This window comes from Homalodisca vitripennis, chromosome 5 (genome assembly GCF_021130785.1).
Source record: "Homalodisca vitripennis isolate AUS2020 chromosome 5, UT_GWSS_2.1, whole genome shotgun sequence".
Taxonomy (NCBI): domain Eukaryota; kingdom Metazoa; phylum Arthropoda; class Insecta; order Hemiptera; family Cicadellidae; genus Homalodisca; species Homalodisca vitripennis.
In genome coordinates, this window is record NC_060211.1 from 130,429,817 (window position 1) to 130,449,638 (window position 19,822).

At 33.2% G+C, this 19,822-nt stretch overlaps 2 protein-coding genes across 3 annotated transcripts in view; both read right to left on the reverse strand.

Annotated features, from left to right (window-relative positions):
• Positions 1-19,822, reverse strand: part of LOC124362886 (cadherin-89D) — a 157,791-nt gene that overhangs the window by 26,234 nt on the left and 111,735 nt on the right. For both annotated transcript variants that reach the window (XM_046817760.1, XM_046817759.1), the window contains exons 8-14: positions 18,734-18,937; positions 13,619-13,798; positions 11,119-11,297; positions 8,247-8,373; positions 6,811-7,054; positions 4,801-4,959; positions 4,089-4,260 (exon numbers count right to left, since the gene is read on the reverse strand). In XM_046817760.1, coding sequence (XP_046673716.1) covers positions 4,089-4,260; positions 4,801-4,959; positions 6,811-7,054; positions 8,247-8,373; positions 11,119-11,297; positions 13,619-13,798; positions 18,734-18,937 — 1,265 coding nt within the window. The remainder of the gene's footprint in view (positions 1-4,088; positions 4,261-4,800; positions 4,960-6,810; positions 7,055-8,246; positions 8,374-11,118; positions 11,298-13,618; positions 13,799-18,733; positions 18,938-19,822) is intronic.
• LOC124362887 lies at positions 1,332-2,956 on the reverse strand. The gene has a single exon (XM_046817761.1). The coding sequence runs from the start codon at positions 2,843-2,845 to the stop codon at positions 1,352-1,354; it is 1,494 nt and encodes a 497-aa protein (XP_046673717.1). The 5' UTR covers positions 2,846-2,956; the 3' UTR covers positions 1,332-1,351.

A 19,822-nucleotide genomic window follows, 5' to 3' on the forward strand; every position in this document is an offset into this window, starting at 1 on the left:
CCGACCTAATTTTATTTTTAGGTTACTCTTACTCATTTTTTTATATTTTATAATGTGCGTCATCTTTTAGCCGTGAATAGCTTTTATCTATAGAAAAAAAGAAGAGGTCATAGGATGGACCCCTGAAAAACCTAATAATACCATAATAACTTATGCTTATGATTTTACTTTGCTACTACTCTCTGTATGAAGAATGAATAGTGTGGCACACTTCATATATTTAAAGGGACAACAATAAATAATATTTCCTTCTAAAATTGTCCACACATCAAAGCAGCAGGCATTAGTTTTTTATTTTCATACATTTCCGAAACAATATGTTTAAAAAAATGCAATAACCAAACTATAAGACTCAAAAGTTGCTTGGATAACAAGTTCTTTGAATAAGTAAGGTCCTGTAATTAATATTTTTCAGAAGTAATAAGGTATAACAAGATGCTAAAATGTAACGATTGTTGATTCGACGCCTGAGGTTACAAAAAAAGCGAAAAGGTAAAATACGTCTATAATGCTTAATAGTTAGTTACTTTCAAACCCATCACCAGTGGCGAGGTAGACGAACCATTTTCGAGGACAGAATCGCTCGGCGGCTACCATTCAAGGAGCAAACACCCTCGTTGCTTTGCTTGGTTATCTGGCGATAAGCGGTTCGCCACTACATACGCCATAAGCTAGTCTGCCATTGTACGTTCCAATAGTTTTTATGGTTATTCAGTACGTACCTCAAAATTGGGTTCTGTCTGTTCCAGATAATGTGTGAATTCCTGTTTCACACCCTTCCACCTCATAATTGTTCAAGGACACGTTGAGCGTTGCCTTATTATTTGAAAGCTTGTGTAAAGCAATTAAAAATTATAGTTTATCAATTCCCTTTCGGAAATAAATGGGCTTGTTACCTCAAAAACTTTTTGAAACAAGCTTACAAAAACTGTTATAAATTTCGACTTAATTTCATAACTATGAATATTTTTTTTAAAATTAAAAAACACAAAAATTGTTTTAAACGCTCTAAAATGCATTTGTATGGTAAGAACAGATAAACATTAAATCAAGTAATTGAGCAAAAAGATTTAGTTGATTGGCCAAAATAGTAGCAAAATAGTAGCAACTTCAATTCCATCTAAAAAATGTATTTTTGGACGTTGTAAACCAAAAACTATATTAATTTGGGTTTATTAGTATTGTTCATTCCTTGTGTTTGCTTTTATGAATTCTCGCAAGGTAAAATATATTTTAAGAGCTGTGAGATTAGACATTAGAGTTAAGAGATGAATGTTTCAGTTTTTACCTTCCTGCATTATACAACTATTAAATATATCACAGTACCTCAATAACAAAATAAATCAAACATTTATTCCTCTAATATATCAGGTCTCTTAATTGCTTTTAGGTCAAAGTATTCATGCAAAAATGATACAAACTCCTTCCGAATCTCTTCATTTGGTATTTTCAATGCTATCTTATCTTCAACACGTTTTAAATCCCAATAGCTGTAGGTTAAGTATCCCATTTGGACAAGAAGTTGAAAAAATAAATCAGTGTTGGTTTTTTCATCCCACCAGTTCTCTGCAGTTCTCTTCAAAACTATAACATCTTCTACAGTAAAAGCCTCTTTCATGTAAATGGTAATTTCTGACTTATTTGACAATAATACCAGCTTATCCAAAATGTTAGGATTGTCCAATAAAGGTAGAATACCCAAAGTTCTGAATGGTTTTGTTTCAGTCCAAAAACCTGAACCTATCCTTGACATGATAAATTCAGAAATAGACAACGTGTTGTATACTTTTGTTTTTCTGTCTGCAGAAAAATAACCATCAAACCACTCCGTCAATTCCAACCTTTCATCACGATCCAAACCAAATTTGAAGATAAGCTCCACCACTTCTTCTTCTGTAAAACCGAAATATTTTCCAAACCTGTTGTTTTGCATGAATGCAACATTTTTCAGGCTGACATCATATTTGTTACCAACTTCCAAATTCATTATTCCAGTCATGATAATTCTTTCTATGTGATAACTGTCTTGCAAAATGTGGGCAAGAACATTTGTAAGGAAACCAAAAATATCCTTAGTAATTTGTATTTGCTCGTTTTCTTTTGTTCTAGGTTTGTAATGTTGATCAAATACATTTTGTAACACAATATCATCATAATCATCAATCAAAATAGTAACTTTCTTTCCATAATGTAAGCACATAAAATTAGCCAAAACCCTTATACCCTTTGCAACCTCATCTGTACTGAGATCTCTATGCTGTTTTATGTACCGACGAAAAGTACTTTTCTGCTCCTCATTTAATTTATTGCTGTGGTTCAGGTAAAAGTTTTTGTAAAATAGTTCCAACAAAATTCTTCGGAAAGTATTCACCATTGTTTTTAAACATAAAACTTCGGTTATTGCGCGAAAACTGCAAAATATGAGAGGATAGGAACAAAAATGCTTACTGATAAAATTATGATGCGACCACACTTTTGTGCCTTGAAAAACACGTTTCACTTCACTTCTATTTTGGTTTTTGTCTAAAAACAACCTAATCATGTTGATATTCAGAGTTTTACCAAAATATCTCGGTGCTGCTATTATCAGTGAGTTATAACAAAATATCTCTCTAATCAGTAAAGTCTTATCAACAAACAGTTTTGTCCCCACTATCTTCTTAAACTCATCTGACCTTGAGTCTATTTGTTGATCTTGACTCTGAAATTCCAGGTTAACCACAGAACTCACATTAAACTCTTTATGCATCACTGGAAGTTTTTGAAATTGTGATTGTTGACTACATCCAAACAAACAGACACTGATAAACCAAAACACTACCACACCATCAGTGTTATCAAACATTATTCCATGTCATAATCTGCCTCGTTCTCATAAAGATAAGATTACAAGATTAGGTCTTAAGACAGTGAGTGGATTTCCAATGTTTAAACCCTGAGATTTTATTCATATCCGAAAGAGTTATTATCTTTCAATGTTAGTTTTTCGCCGACTACTTGTTTTTATTTATTTAAAAACATTTATTTAATTTTAAAAATTGTAGTTACCATGAATAATACTAATAGGTAGTTTTATAAGTACAATTGTTTTTAGAAAAATTCACAGTAACATAAACGTCATACAGAAATGTTTACTATCACAGAATTGGTGTACTGTGGTATGAAATCTCATGGCGTGTTAAATAATATTTTGTTATTCTATATTTAAATCCCACTATTTACTGCCAAAATAATCAGTTTTATTAAGCCATAACGGCTTATTTGGTATACAAAAATATTTTGAAAACATTTGAAAAATCCAAAGATCCTTCTAACCCAAACAGGTACTTCTCTTATTAATATCATATTCATGTCAAAATTTGAATAATACAACTCTATGACTGAAGCCAAAAACATTTAATTATAGAAAAACAATTAGTCTTAGAAAATATTATTTTATTTCATTTGGGTATTTTAAATCTAGTTGTAGACAACCACCTAATAAGATTTAATGCAAGAGGTTCTCATTTCAAATTCTGAAAGATCTCATGAAATACCTAAGTACGGATGTGATAGGTTTTCTGATAGGTTTGAAAATCTATTAGCTCTTGGAAACAAAAGTGAATTATTTTGTGAATTTGAAATTCTATAATATACTCCACAGCACCAACATTCCCTCATATACTGCAGATGGTATTAAGTATTTCAAAACCTTCAGCTGCTTTTTTTTACCAATATATCTATAAAATAGTTTAAATATCTTAATGAAATAAGCTTTAAAGTCTTAACTCAGTGAAAGGACTTAAGCCATAGGTTATACCCTTCAAAATACCTAAATCAACTAGACTTTAAAACACAGCAGTATTGAGGACCTATTTATTTAGCTTTTTAATCTAATACATCAATATCTTGCTGATGAGTTACGATGGAACTTTGTGAGTTATACTTAAAAGAAGCAAGCAACATTTCAAGTACCTAATGAAAGTGAAAATTTGTATACTACGTCTAAAGTTATAGTAATTGGAAAGCGACAGCATTGGACTCAGTGGGTGTTATTTTAGATTGACAGCCTCATTTTCTTTATATAATTAGCCTATTACAGAACTTACTTGGCGGAGAAGGCAGAGTCAGAATGAACAACGTGGACAGTGACGTTAGTGATAAGAGTGATATCATCCTCATCAGTGACGACAGCCTCAAAGTCGTACAAGAGTCTGTCGTAATTGCTCATGTCGTCAACGACAGTGATGGTTCCTGACCTCTCCTCAACTGCGAACGGGACTGTGGGCACACAATCGGTAAACTGCATTTTCCTTTAGTGTTAGTTTTCTATTTCTAAGCAAAAGTACCGATGAGAAAATCACAGAAGATCATCTCGTCTTTCTTGCAATGAAGTCTCCAGCACAGTTCTTATCAAACACGTTACCTTATTACAGTAGAAATAAAATTGTCTAAAGTTTATTAGAAATGTTTTTCCAGTATTTTTCCGTTAATCTTTTCAAGACGAACCCTCATTAATGCCACATTGCAGAAAATTGAATATTGACATATAAACTCACTTTAATGAATTAAATTCAAACGTTAAGTTATAGATATTCATATAACAAATATGAAGGACAATATTTCTTGGAGTTTAAGTTAATTTAAAATTTTGAATACCAGTAGTACCAAAAAGAAACTTTTAAAGAGATACCTAATAAGAAGTCAACTTCCAAAAAGTGAATATCAATAGTAGCTAGTACAAAGGTATCAGTCTCTTTAAAAACATGACTGTTAAATTCCATGACTGTAATGTTTAGCATACTTTTCAACGCGACTTACCTCCCTCATGGTAACTATGAAGTAGGTCATATAGGACTTTCCGCTTGCTGACTGCCTCCGTCACTCTGATCTGTCCTACACTCGTACCCACCGGGACATCACTGCCCACCCAGAACTCGTATGGAGCACCAACAAAATCTGGCAGGACATCCTTCTTGGCTGCAACAAAGGTTACGTAAATGATTTGTTTAATTCATGGTTATTACAATATTTCTTTACTAGGATTCAATATCAAGATGTAATAAGCAGTTATAAGTATACATCATATTACTTATTCCCATCCAGTTTTTTCTTCTTAACTTTTAACCTCCACAAATAAGGTTTTTGATGAAATTCCAAAGGATGTCAATTACAAACGCGGAACATATATAAATATCTGAAAAAGATACTGAGAAGATTTGCTTATAGTAAAAAAAGTATCACTTATTACATGGAAGAATTAGGGGGAAACTGGATCAAAGATTTTAGAATAACTTCAAAGTAAAGACGCAGATAAAGCATTCCCTTTATTTAGTGAACCTCATTTTCATTGAAATATTTGTTTTGGTTGAATAAAACTTCAAATGATTTATATATTATAAGATTGTTAACACATTGCCTGCGGTGGACAGTCACTTATACTATATACTGGGGTATATACCCGGTCTGTCATGAAGTTGGCACATGTTTCGTCTCGTTTTATAGACTAGAACACTTTACGATCTCTGTGTCACTAAGCCATTCGATGACATCGAAATTTGTAAACTTGCCACACACTGTTATTCTTTACAAGGAATTGCATTCGAAACTGGATTTAGCAGCTTACTGATATGGCAAAAACCGGAATCCCTATTGTTAAAATTCCCTATAAACCTGTAGGAATCAATTGTTAGTACAAAGGTCTAAATATAGAGTGCGCATAAAGGATGTTGACTTGGTTTTAGCTGGTTGACAGACCAAGGTGGCAGATTTCTCACTCTTTCTGTCCCCGTTCCGAGCCGCCAGCTTTAATAAACTAGTATTACTAAACTTTGCATTATGTGTGAATCGTTATTTCCTTCCATGTTATAGATTAACCATCATAAAGTTTAATAAATATGTATGTACGTGTGTATATATAGGTTACAATTGTATAAAAATTGATATTTATAAAAGTAAAAAATAGAACAAATTTAAACAATAAGATGAATAATGTGACTAAAAATGACAGAAATATGTCACAATATTATTTTTTTTAATTACCAATAACATTGAAATGGGATTAATACTTGACGTAAATAATATATATAATTCAAGTTCGGTAAGATTAAAGTAACTATATAACGGCAGTAATAAATCAATAATCAGTTATAACTCCAAGTGATTAACGCTTTGTTATATAATTATTTAGTCTCAAAACTACGACGAGATACCGAGAGATCTTGCCGTACCAGGATGCAGGATTCCTGCTTTATTCAGTGTATTGGGGTTCACATCCATGCATATTTAGTGCTCTGTGGTTGGATTTGCATTGATTTGTAAAGGAGTTCTTTCTAATTGCATTTTAATTTAATTATACCGAAAGATTGTTAAGGTGTCATACCCCACTTGCAAATTTCTATTGACCTCCTCGGAAATCGAACCTGTGACATCTCGCTACGGTGGTCTTTCATTACTCGTTTTAATAATAACGTTGTTAAGAAAGAGCAGGTTGTAGTAACACTAAGTTTAATCTAAAATGTTGTGTAGTTATTAAGTTACACATTTGTTGGCCCTACCGAAAAATGGGATTACTGTGACAAGATCCCTTTTGAAAGTTACCTCCTCAGTTAGTAACAGGGCAGGAACTCATTCGAGTTAACCTTAAAAGACGTACTTATGCCTGTTAGCATCTCAAGTTGTTATTTCCACCTACCCTGCTAAGAATTAGTAGCCATTTCAGCAGCTCCTATAGTGAAGGCGTAAAGAATCATTAAAAAACCAACCGTTTGGTAACGTTTCGTAGACAGTTTAATTTCCGACTCACGATTGAACAGTAGAATGGACACTGACCTGGCTCAACAAGCACAGTGACCACAGCCAGGGAGAAGCGTCTCTCGCTGGGGTTGGCGGGTTGGTCTGAGGCCTCCACGAATAGAGTGTGTTTGCCCAGCACGAGCGGCACGTCACTCACGAGCACGTGGCCGGACTGAGCGTCCACTGTCAGCTGAGAGGTGTGGGTACCGGAGGTGTTGCTGCGCTGGAGCTGATACAGCACCATACCATTCCGACCTAGGTCAGGATCTGTTGCCTCCACCTGTATCACCACATAATTAGATTTAATTTTTAAACAGTCCTCGTGTAATAACATTTAAATAGTGTACGTCAACTTTTATTTTATCCTTTAGTGGTTGACTGGATGGAGATTAATTATACAGTTCTGTCAAACTGCAGTAAAATGCATTATTGTTGTTACATTTCATAGTATATTACTAAATCCTTTACTACGGTATCCAGCGATACAGAGTCTGGAGAAAAGCTGTATAAGGCATCAAAGACATTCGAAAGTAGATATTAGAAGTAAAAATATCTGAGCAGAAAGATCGCGTATGCTGGGTTTACCATGATGGGAAAAGGCTGAAGGAAACAACAGATATGACTCTAAAGAACGTCGAGGAAACACACTTTTTGTATAACCAGACCTATTTGAAACCGGTCATTCATAACCAGCCTTTTTATAACCGGTGAAGCTGTAGAGTATGTTACATAGATCTTATATAAATACAGAGGAAACAACCTATTATAGAAAATATAGTCCTACATAATCTAGATAGACGCACAGCAGAAGAAATAAGGAGAAATGTTCTGGTAAAATTTTTGATTGTACAATTTATTTGTATGGCATTAAAACGTGTTTATAAATTTAGAGTTATTCGCTACAAAGTTCGCTGAACGTGTAGCAGAGTCTCTCCCACCAGTTGTGACGAAAACAGGTTTCCTTTTTGTACCCAGGAACTGAACATGGTCCGCTGTGGGCAAATGCGAAGCATCTCATGCTGATCCGAAGCCTGGCGTGTGAAAGTCTTCTTATTAAGCACACGACTGGTTCTTCTTAAAAGTCGAGTCCTAGAAACATGAATCCTGGAACTGATCCTCTTGGTCCAAGGAAGAACTCTACTGAAGTTGGGATCAAAAGACCAAAGAGCGGGAAAGTTACAATTTTGTCAGATGTAAGGTTAGGTACAACATGCAACCACCACTACCAGTCAGCCTCATAACCTGCTATGTTCCTTTCATTAGCATAACTAGAAATTTTAAACCAATAATAAGCACGAAAAAGGGACACAAAGCTTTCAATTTTCACAAATGCTAGAAAAAAGTGATGGTCATTTCGGTAGAAACGTTCGTTTCGAGTCCTTTATTATGCGGCATATTGGTTTATTATTAACCTTTTCAAACAAACAAATACAGCCATTTGGTACTAATATACTAAAAATGAATATACTAACCTTTCCAACTTTAAAGCCGACGGGGACATTGGGCGTTGTAGAAAACTCGTACAGGTTGCTGGGCACAAACACGGGATTGTTGTCGTTGGCGTCCAGCAAGGTTACTTCCACGGACACAAATGCGTCACTGCACAAACAGGATGTGAACAAATTAAATTTTTTGTTTTAAAAGATATGTTTTACACTGGGAATCCTATCTGCCATGTAGTTCTTTTAACTGTATTTTTCTGATGGAGATTTCAATCAGTTCAGCATGCAAGACTAAGTTCGACATGTTTCTTGAAATTTAAATTATATTTCTAGTAAATGATGGTACAGACTGAACAAGCGCGCATCCGAATTTCTTGCGAGGGGTGTGAAGTAAAGTTATTTACGAGTATTTACAATATCATTGCTTTGCATGCCAGATACTTTTGTTTTATTGCTGCAATGTATAGCTTAAACTAGGAAGCGTTATTTACAAATGAAGAAGAAACACGTTTCTTGGATGCAAATTGATTTCTCTTCAATATAGTTACATTTCAAAACTTCGGGGATTCGTCCTCCTGGCTACCGTTGGGTACACCTTCTTGAACATTTCTTGTGAGATTAAGTATTGTACCATATTATGCGATCTTGGTACAGTTATGATGAGGTTGATAGGATTTAAAATACAGACAGCCATTAAATGTATGAGTAAAACCACTAAAAACTGAGTATGAGTATGGTATGTAAATGTATCACTTAATAAACTATATTCACTTCATATGATTTGCCGTATTTATTATAATGTTTTATGTATTCTTACTTGTTTTTTTTTTTTTCTTTATGCCACGCTTTACTTGTGTCTTAAGATTGATAACTTAAAAGGATTCTAGCTCTCGAAAAGCACTGTTCTATTATTGCAACATGTTTGTAAACATGATCATAAATCCTTTCATATCATCCATCGTAAGTAATAAACATCAACAAAGAATGTTTGCCTTGTTAGAACTAATTATTTCTAAAGTTAATGGGTAATTAAGACAATTATCAGATCGGTATTTTAATATAAATTACTTTTTCTATTTCCTAATGTCTATGTAATGTTTGGTACCACGAATGGACGTACACCGAACTTTAAGATTTTCATAACAAAATTTAACAATGTTTCTTAAGATAGTATAAGATAAGTTTTTTAAGATAAATAATTATAGATAAATTTTAAGATAATTTATGCAATAGATCCATAGAATATTTAAACTACAATATACTCTTCCTACCTCACAATTCAATAAAAGGCATAAAATATGTGTTCTAAACCTGGACCAAGTAATACTGTACGTCAAGAAATAAATGTCCTGAAAATCTTTTATCAGAACTGACCAATTGTATCAAACCCTATCAAAGCATGGTCAGTTTTAATCAACCTTTGTTCGTCCAATCAAGTTTGTTCAAGGTCGATGATAAATATTAAACGCCAATCAGATGGCTTAATCAATCTCGATCGAGTTACATGGTTAAATTAAGTAGTTGATTAAGTTTGATCAGGAAATGTTACAAGACTTCATCAAAATTACGATAAATATTTTAATGAGGTGTTATATTAGCGTTATCCTGTGGATTTCATAAAATCCTATCCACAAAGTTCCAATAACTAACTACAGACATTTAATACGGATGATCCGAAATGAGTAGTTAATGCATTGGTTATGTTTATTGGAGTATTTGAATACATTATAAAAGCACATATTTTCTTTGTTTAAAGTTTGTTATTGACATTAAAGGTTTTGAAAGAATAATAAGATTTCGGACATTACCCATAATTATACGTTACAAAATATATAACACGGTATGAATGTTATTCATTATGTAATGAATTTAGCTCCAGATCACCTTACTCTTATTGCAGTGTTTGGTATCTGACGCTGCCTCATACTTGAGTCCTGGAATCTGGAGTCATTTTCGTCTGAAGAGGTCGAAAGTCAGTGAAGAAGAAGATTAGCTTTACACGAACTTTTACATTCTTTTGACATCAAAAACACCTAAACTAACAAATTTAATAATATAGGGTAATCTAGGTGAAGTGACAGTCTCATTGTCTCATCAGGTGCACAATTGAGTGCACTACGATGTTTATGAAACGATCTCTAAGCACAATGGAGCAACCGGGTTTTCTACACATAACGTAGCTTTAAACTGAATGGTAAGTGTATCTCCAGTTCACCTTCCTCATTGCAGCATCTCGTATATGACGCTGTTTCAGGCTTGACTCCTGGAATCTGGTTTGGGGGGGGGTCCGTCTGAAGAGATCGAAAAAGTCGGCGACGTAGAAGCTCAAAACGAACCTTTACATCGTTTCGCATCAGAGAAATCTAGACTACAAAATACAATAATATAGTGTAATCAAGGTGAAGTGGCAGTCTCATTGTCTCATCAAGATTTGAGCCCGTGTCCCACTTTCACTGGTGCGTGTTGACATGTTGTTTGTGCTCTTGAATCCAGTGCAGTGACATTAATTGGATTCATTTTCTCCAGCATGAACTTCATGCTGTTGGTGTACCAGTCAGGTATTATCATTTTTATTTATTGAAGTCCATTGCAGCACATTTTAAGTTTTAAGTGCTTGTGTATTACGTTGACACCTGAGGAAGTTGGTGACTTCAATCCTGTACACGTAGTGCTATACTTCTTGAAACATGTAACTATGATGGAAAATGTCCGAAATCGTATTACAGTTTTAAGTTTTCATTGAGGGGTTATTTATTGAAATCGTTTATTATAGCTTTTGTCTCTTGTTATTGTGAGTCTAAAAGGCTAATATATTTCTGATTTCATCTACACGCTCTTCTATGTACTAACAAAGTATTCTATTTCTACACTATTCTGAAAGGACACAGGAGAAGGAGCAGACCTGGGGGGAGTGACGACACTGGGTAATTTCTCGCGGGCCAGGACACGCATGGACAAGGCAGGCCTCTGCTCACGGTCCAGCTTCGCCTGGTTGCGCACAGTCAGCCAGCCTGTGCGTCCATCGATACTGAAGGCTTGACTGGGGTCCACCAGGTGATACACGAACTCTCCGTTATCCCCCTGCAACGCAATCAATAAGAGGCTTAGGAAATTGGATTATTGAAGGAGAGTTGTACTAAGGCAAAACAGATTAAATTGAGTTTTCGCTTACTGAAGCTGCTTTTAGTGCAGAAGATCTTATTTCTAGGCTCGACTTTAGCTGTTAAATTGATATTCTCTGACAATACGCTTCTTTTTTGTGGCAGAAAAGGTTTACAATGTTGCCCCAATTATAACTTAATTGTTTAACTACTTTTTATGTAAACAAAACCCTCTGCCTTGAGATTAATAAATAAGATGAGAAATCCAAAATAGCAACAAATTGGGTTTTTAAACACTTTGTAATACATTTTTAAAACTACTCGTATATGTTATGTAAACAAAAGACCATAGCGTTAGATTAATAAGAGGAGAAATTTACAATATAAACAAGTTGGAATGCTAATTTCAATGATATATTTAATTTATCAAACACTATTTAAAACAATAAAATTAATGTTTAATCAACTATATATAACATATTGTTAAGAATATCTTGATACATATCTTGATTAAGAATTTCTTGAAAAGTTAATTTACACAGCCGTTTTACACGACTTGTGTCAGTAAAAGATACCCTGTTATGCTTGATGTAAAGCGAAGTAGAAACCTTTTAGAAAATTTGCAAAAAGTAGGTATTACTTTGCAAATTTCTAAAAAAAAAAAAAAAAAAAAACACTTTTTCTAAAAGATTATTTTTTATTTATATAGCTCAATTGATAGGAGAGAAATACTGCATAATATACTGTATTAGATTAAATTACTAGAGAAATGCTATTAGATTAATTAGTTAGATAGTTAGAAGTGAAGATGAATACAAATTATAACTTATGTTTTATGCCACACTGCTTAGGTATTCATAGTTGATTTAACCATGTTAGTTACTATATTTTATCCATCGTAAGTTTCTCTCCTTTAATCCATATATTGCAGCTATATTATGTCACTTATGTAATGATAGATGTGTATCATTATAAAATATCCAATTAAAAAATTGATTTCTTTTAACTTTTCTTCTTCTTTTTCTTCTGAACTTTCTTGTTCAACTTCAACTAATAAATTAAATTCGAATAGTAATTCAATGTCAAAATAGTTTAAACGAGTTTATTATTTTGTATTACAGGTGGAAAACGCATGTTTCTCATTTCCTTTAATATTTTCCTGTTCTATACATAAGTTAATTATTATATAAATACTATTAAATTGCGCACAAAAGGTAATCCGTTGAGCAAAATAATATAATACTCTTATGTTGTAAAGGGCCTCCTCCCTAAAGGCATAAATCTCATTGACGATAATAAATTATTACTGATCGGGATGCATGTTGTGCTCGACTGGCTGCTGCTGAACCCTAGCGGCTTTTAACTGAACCACGATTGAATCTCAATTCTCATGATTATTTACAGAACAGTTGTTTTGTTTCAATCAGTTATAATAAATAGTGTTGAACATTAACTGACATGAAAGGTTGTACTACGTAATTATACGCTCTGTGTTAATATATAATATATTAATACGTTATATTATTTTATATTAGTAAAACATTGTATCATTGAATCAGTTTACTGCATGCTGCTGCTATCTAGCGAGTTACAAATGAACTACTAGCGCACCCACGACACTTTGCTATGTACAGAACTATCGTGCTCGTACACTATGAGCTATATTACAGATTAAATTGTTTAAAGTAATGAAAGTAATTGTAGTTTGGAATTTTTTTCATGTGTATGTAGCAAATAAAAATAAAAGCTTCAAATTTCACATATTTTTGGGGTTTCAAATACAAAGCAAACGTTTTCTAGTTGTACATAATCCATGAAAACAATTTAGTTTGTTATATTAGCATCTATCACGGAGAATAACTTGCCGATAAAATATAAGAGCCTTATTAGTAATTAAGAATTTGTACACATGCATAGGCCACATTTCCTATCATTTCAAAGGCCCTAATGAGACTAGCACAATAATAAAACAAAACAAACATTTTGGTGATGCAGCTACAAATTGTGTCCTGGTACACAATAACTGAATACCACAAAAGTACGTTTTAAAATCTATTGTTCCAAAAAAATAATAAAAATCAATATAAACTGTTCAAGAAGAACCATTTTAAAACAAATTCTATAAGATACATGAATAAATGCTCTGGGAAGACCTTCTTGAAGACCGAACCAATAAGTATAACAATTACAAAGTTATCATAGAAAATCGACCATTCCTTGAGGGCTTTTTTAACTGTTGAGACATGCAGAATGAAAGTTCACAAAAAAGGAAATAACTGAACAATAAGAAATCGCTAATACCTGATCCTGATCAGTGGCCATGACCTGCAGCACGCTGAAACCGTTGGGCAGGTTCTCCACAATGCTTATATTGTACAGCTCTACCTCAAACTGTGGCTTATTGTCGTTGATATCCAACAATTCTATCTCTATTCTCGCCACCGATGTCTTCAGGGGGTTGTCCACCTGGGCTGCCTGGACCTGCGCAAATAAAATCATCATTTTTTGAGATCAGATAGACGTAACTTTGTATAATATACAAAGTTACATACAAAGTTACGTCTTACCTATTATCTATTTCAGTATACTTTATCTCTGGATATCAATGTATGTTTAAAAAGTGATAAGTGGAGAAAGGGAATCATCACTTATATCGTGTGTTATATAGGTGTATCACAGGATATGATTATGACAACTCAATACTAAGAACACTAAGGCATCCATTTTTCATATTTATAGTTCAAGTTTACAGTTTGTTGCACCTCACCATGTCATGGTATTGAGCCCCAATCCTAGTGGCAAAATAGATAGTATAAAATACTGATTCCACTGAATTGTTAAACTCATATTTCATACTCATTTGTCTTGTTCGTTTAGCATTTTTCCTGTCCAGTGGATTTCTTTGTGTTCCAATAAAGGCACTTAACTTGTAACCACTAGTTAAAATGTTAACACTAACTTAATTATAACCACGTCATTCTCTTCCTAACTATCAATAAACATCAGAGAAAATCGTAAAACCATCGTTCTACCTTCAACACTACAGCATCTGTTACACAAACGTACAGTGTTGTCGTAACTTCCTGGATAAACTGTCTTCCACAATGTGGGTGGTTGAAGTGAACAAGGGATAAAGTAAAGAGAAAATACATAGATGTAGTATTGAATATGATCTTGTCCTATTAGATTTTAAATGTGAATTAGTTATGACCGAAAAACTTAATTATGTAAAAGAAATGTTTTAATAATGATAAACTTATAAACGTTCTTATTGCATACGCACTGCTTTCATTTGCAACCAATGATTAATATGGCTTCTTTACGAAGGTTATCAACTTTTTTTATTATGTAATATTTTCTCGTAGAATCTACTTTTCTTCTTAATTATTTCTAAGTGTTATCTTATTATCTTGACAGGAACTTAAGGATGAAGCATGTTCAAGTATCCTTGTTTTATCTAATTCTATTGCATGTTTTGTTACATGTTCTAGTATGACCTGTTCATCAATCATAAACATTGAATTCACATCTATCTCATCCAAGATTTATAGATGCAAGGATTTTCATCAGACTTGTGAATATATTCATTTTTGAAAAATAGAAGTGTTATGAAAGTTGCAATAAGGGCCCTTTATTCAGAGAATAACAGGATTACCAACATAGTAAATGCCCTTATGTGTTATCTTTATATCTTAAATTTTTAGAAAATCGTATGCCTTCTTCTTTAGTGGTAAATTCTTAAATAATTTGATATGGAAAGCATTGAAACGGCTTTTGGACTTTGTACCTGTTTCTTCACGCCAGGAGATCTTCGGTAGTAAGCTCTTTAGACTCAATAACAATGTAAAATGTAATTATATTTTTACAGCGTAATAATTTTTCATTAGAACATTGCGTATAATATCCATAAAGTGTCTAGTTTATTATTGTGTTTGGTGCCACTACTTTGATGTCATAATGCAATAAGGAAACGTGGAGAAACTTACAGAATCCAAGTTCATAAGTCTTCACAATTAGATCTTATGATTGATTGAAGAAAATTATATTTATAATTAGTATGAAATGTATTGTTAAATAGGACCTGCAACGTTTTTGGCATGGATAGTAATAAATTAATAACTAATTTTAAAATTATTTCAAAGCGAAAAAGAATAATGTGGCGCCAGTGGACAAACCAATAACAATTCAACACCTGAGATCTCTGTTTAAATTTTGGACTGTTACTGTTATGTGTAACTGTTATTTTTATAGAACCAGTTTTACAACTCCACAGATTAATTAACGTATCTCTAATTACATTCCATAGATACCATTAAAGTACCATTAAAGTGCTTTTTAACTATACAATTAACATCAACAACTTATAAGCGTAAGTACTTATTAGATAGACGTTTGAAGGCATGCCAGTGATTTATTCTTCACTACAGCAACCCGTGGTTATAGAGCGACTCATGAATTAGGCGCATCCGAAATATGAGGAGGAACTAACCTTGTATTAGTGGCAATAAAGTCCGATCGTTTTATAGACAGAAATGTCCCAGCTAGGAACCATTACAATCACATGGTGTAGTTGAGGTTATTTATATTGTAGATGTGGACTATTCTGTGTTCAATCAGATGAACCCGTTTCTTAACTGTGTATTAGTTGGATGAGGCCAGATATGACTCCAAACTACAGTTAAGGGATATACTATATCGGGGTAAAATCAATATAGTTACACCCTAACAGCACTATAGGCTAAGTGTACTCTGGACATTTCTTTTTAATTATAATCCTAAATGCATTGAATACGTCATTTTACTACATAAAATAAGTTAAATTAAATTAAGTTTTATATTTTTACCAAAAAGCACAAATAAAACTATTTTAACAGTTTTGGTATTTATTATTTGTTTAAGATAATGGTCCACTTTAATCTGCATTTATCGTCTAATATTGGGGATAAGTTACAAATATAATGCCTTTAGTTAAAACGTTAGTCAATATATTGCAATATTTTAAATGTAATGTCTTCTAATAAGTAACATATAGAATCTGAACAAAACAGCAGCATATTTTAACTTACTCAAAGTTCAGAAAGTTTAAGTACAGCGATACAGAAATTGACGCTGAACAGTAATACAGACAAATCTACGCCTTATGTATATTTACTTTATTGATTTTATCTGGGGTAAATCTTTATGTCATAAGGTATAAACTATTAATGGCCTAAATGTCCATGTACGTACGCCCTTGCTTTTCATATCCCTTTCGAATATTTTATTTCAGTCAAAACTATTTATAAAGTTTGAGTGATTAATATTAAATAAATTACACACGTCAAAATGTATCATGTTAAATATTTTTAAATTTTAAAAGGAATATTGTTTAATACTTACATTAATAACTAGTCTTATCTATTTAATGATTTTACATAGGTTATTATAGGCTATATCTTAGTATATATACTTGTATTTATTATGTTTGACTATCAAATTTAAACACTCTTAAATATTTTACCACTTAAAATGATATTTTCAATAAGAGTGGATATATGAGTTGGTTGTTAGATACCATTTCTTTCCCTTTGGTTTTATGGAACCGTTTTGAAGCCATACTACCGTTATGTAGCAGTACAAAAAACACACAGTACAGTAAAAACACGTCCTCATATGCGTATTTTCTAGTAATTATTCAATTTTCCTTCACAGCCTAAAAAATAGATCATTTTAAATCAGAACCATTAATTCCTATTTTTCAGAATAGTGATTATACATTTAATAAAAATGTATCGTGTTTTCAGCGTTGTATTGAAACGTTAAGTATAAAGCGAAAACTCTAAATCATTTTATGCGTGTTAAAACTATCTTCCAAAGTAAAATATTTACCAAGTAGTATACAAACATTATTAACATATTAGTAGTATTAATACACAATCAACAGACGATTATCTTCTGTTTAGGTTTTGGTAGGTGAAAAAGAAAGTTCAGCCAATTAACCACCTACTCTCCAGTGTTGAGTAACAGTCTAGGTGATATAATAGACGATTTCAGGATTAATGAAGATACTGTAATATAATGTTTCCAGTTCGACCGTTGATCAGAGCTCAATTAGGCAGCCAGCCCACTCTCAGCCCAGGGCAAGCGCTGGTGTTGGCGGACCATGAATTATGCAGAGAGCGGCCGGGGCAGAGATTTCTGTTGCACAACGAAAGAACATTTCTTGCTTTGCGACATCAGGTTGATCTGATTGGGTATAATGAAGACTGTCTTGTATTATTGATGAATCGGGAACATGGCTAAATCAGTGTCTATTCAGAATTTACAATGATCTGGTACTCTTGTAGTTTCCGTTGATTAACAACTTCTTTAACCGCAGTTCGATGTACTTTCAGATCAATGAGCTAAAGAGCTGTAGTTGAGGCTTTCTTGATTTTAGCCCTATAAGGGCAATGTTAAGCCTCAAACACTTTCACACCTTTATTTCTAGTCTTAGAATTGTTGACGATTTTTTTAAAGGTACCGTATGATCAACATGTGCCAAATCCATTCAGTTTTTGAGAATTCTTTTGGTTAATCAGAAAAAAATCACACTTTCTTGTAATTCATCGTCTAAATTTTAATAAAGAATGCACCAAACAAGAATACCTAAATATGATTGGATGTATAGTAGTCATAGTCTTTAAAGAGATACATCTTACGTCATTCTAAGACTAGATATAAGGTTATAAAAGTGTTTGAAGTTTAACTTAATTCTTATGGGGTAAAACACAAGATAGCTCCACTACAGCCAAGTCTTGAAAACAATGTTAAACATTTGTACTATAGACAACATTAAATGTTACACCACTAGAAAAATTTTAACCCTAAAGTGTTATTGCATTCTTATTTTTAGACGTGGAGCAACAAGAAAAGATTTCCTTAAATATTTTTAGTCTTTTAAATAATATTTTTACTGATTACTCAGAAAAAAATCTTGCCGTTTTTTCTTCATCAATAATGAAAAAGAATGAACTTAAAAATGGCGCCAAGATTATTTACTATAGCTGGGTCTTAAAACAGGGTTGCTAGCAATATTATCTGATATGGCATATCAAATAATACAATGTATTAGCTCACATTGTGGTAACTCAAAACTGTTAGTACAAAAACACTGGTAAATGTATTAAAAACTTTTATTGTTTTAATTCTATGCAGTCCTATCCTTTAAGTATTAGTTCTGTAAAATAAAGAATACAAATTTTAATTTTATATCAAAAATAATGAATCCAAAGTGTTTCTTTATTTTTAAATAAAGTAATTCTCAAGCAAACAGTCTATCTGCAATTTAGTACAATATACCTTTCAGATACTTGAACTTGGAGTCCATCTCGATAAAAATTCACTGCTTGCAAACTGAAATTTACTGTTTCCTAAGTTCTTAGCGTTAGTACCCACCTGAAGCGTGAACGTGTTGCCAGGAAGGGAGTCCAGGTCCAGCTCTCGCTCCAGGAACAGCGTGCCGTTGTTCTGGTCGATACTGAACAGATGCCTTTCGTTGCCGGCTATCAGGTCGTAGCGGACTGTGGAGTTTATGAGACGGTCTTGGTCGTAAGCGTGGATCGGCGGGTTGAACTTTAGGGCCTGGTGGATCCTTTTGCCCTGTAAATTTATAACTCAGTGTGTTATATTCTTTACAACTTTTTTTTCTCTTACGATAAGAAGCTGAGAAATTGCACTTAGTCTTAAAAGAACCTGTGTTCTGATTCCGAAGTGACAGAATATGTTTGATGGGTAAGGTTAGGGATAAAGCGCCTCCTGTCGAGATGCATGATAAAAGATTCTCGCCATTAATCTTAGTCATGTCTCCTTGGAAGAAGGAGAGGTCAGCCCTATACATGCATCTCCAGTTAAATTAGAAAGGGAGGGGGTGGTACGCCCTTATGTCTAGGCCTTAGAGCGCTTAGAGCGTCCCACCAACTCCAACAGTCATTCCCAATAGTAAACTAAATATACGATATCATTTGCGGTTTGTGATCTGTTGTTTCTGAACATCCATGGGGATTTAATTGATACATCGGTTTTCGTAGAAACAAGTGTACCTTCAACTGAAAGGTAAAAGCCAGCCAGCCAAAATTGAACTCTCCTGGAAAATTCTGAGCCGCTTAGTAATTACATTAATTAATTGCAAAGTAATGTATACCCACCAGCAGTATTAAGTGTTTACCTTATTGGCATGCACAAGATCCTTGACAAAACAAAACAAAAAATAACAAAATCACATGGAGTAATATCTGGAGACCTACAAGGCGTAATATTTTCCCGTTGCGTCCAAATGGTTTTGGAAATGTTTCATGAACTCGGTCTTAAACAAACACACGCAAAGTCCTGTTGAACAATTACATTTAGCTGCAATTCTTCTAGCTGGATAAGTGGAAAAGTCTCTAGCATATCAATTTAAATGTTTCTTTAAAGAAAGAAGGTCCAATTATTCTATCATGAAAAGTTTTACACCATACATTTATTTTCACTATTCGTGTAATAGTT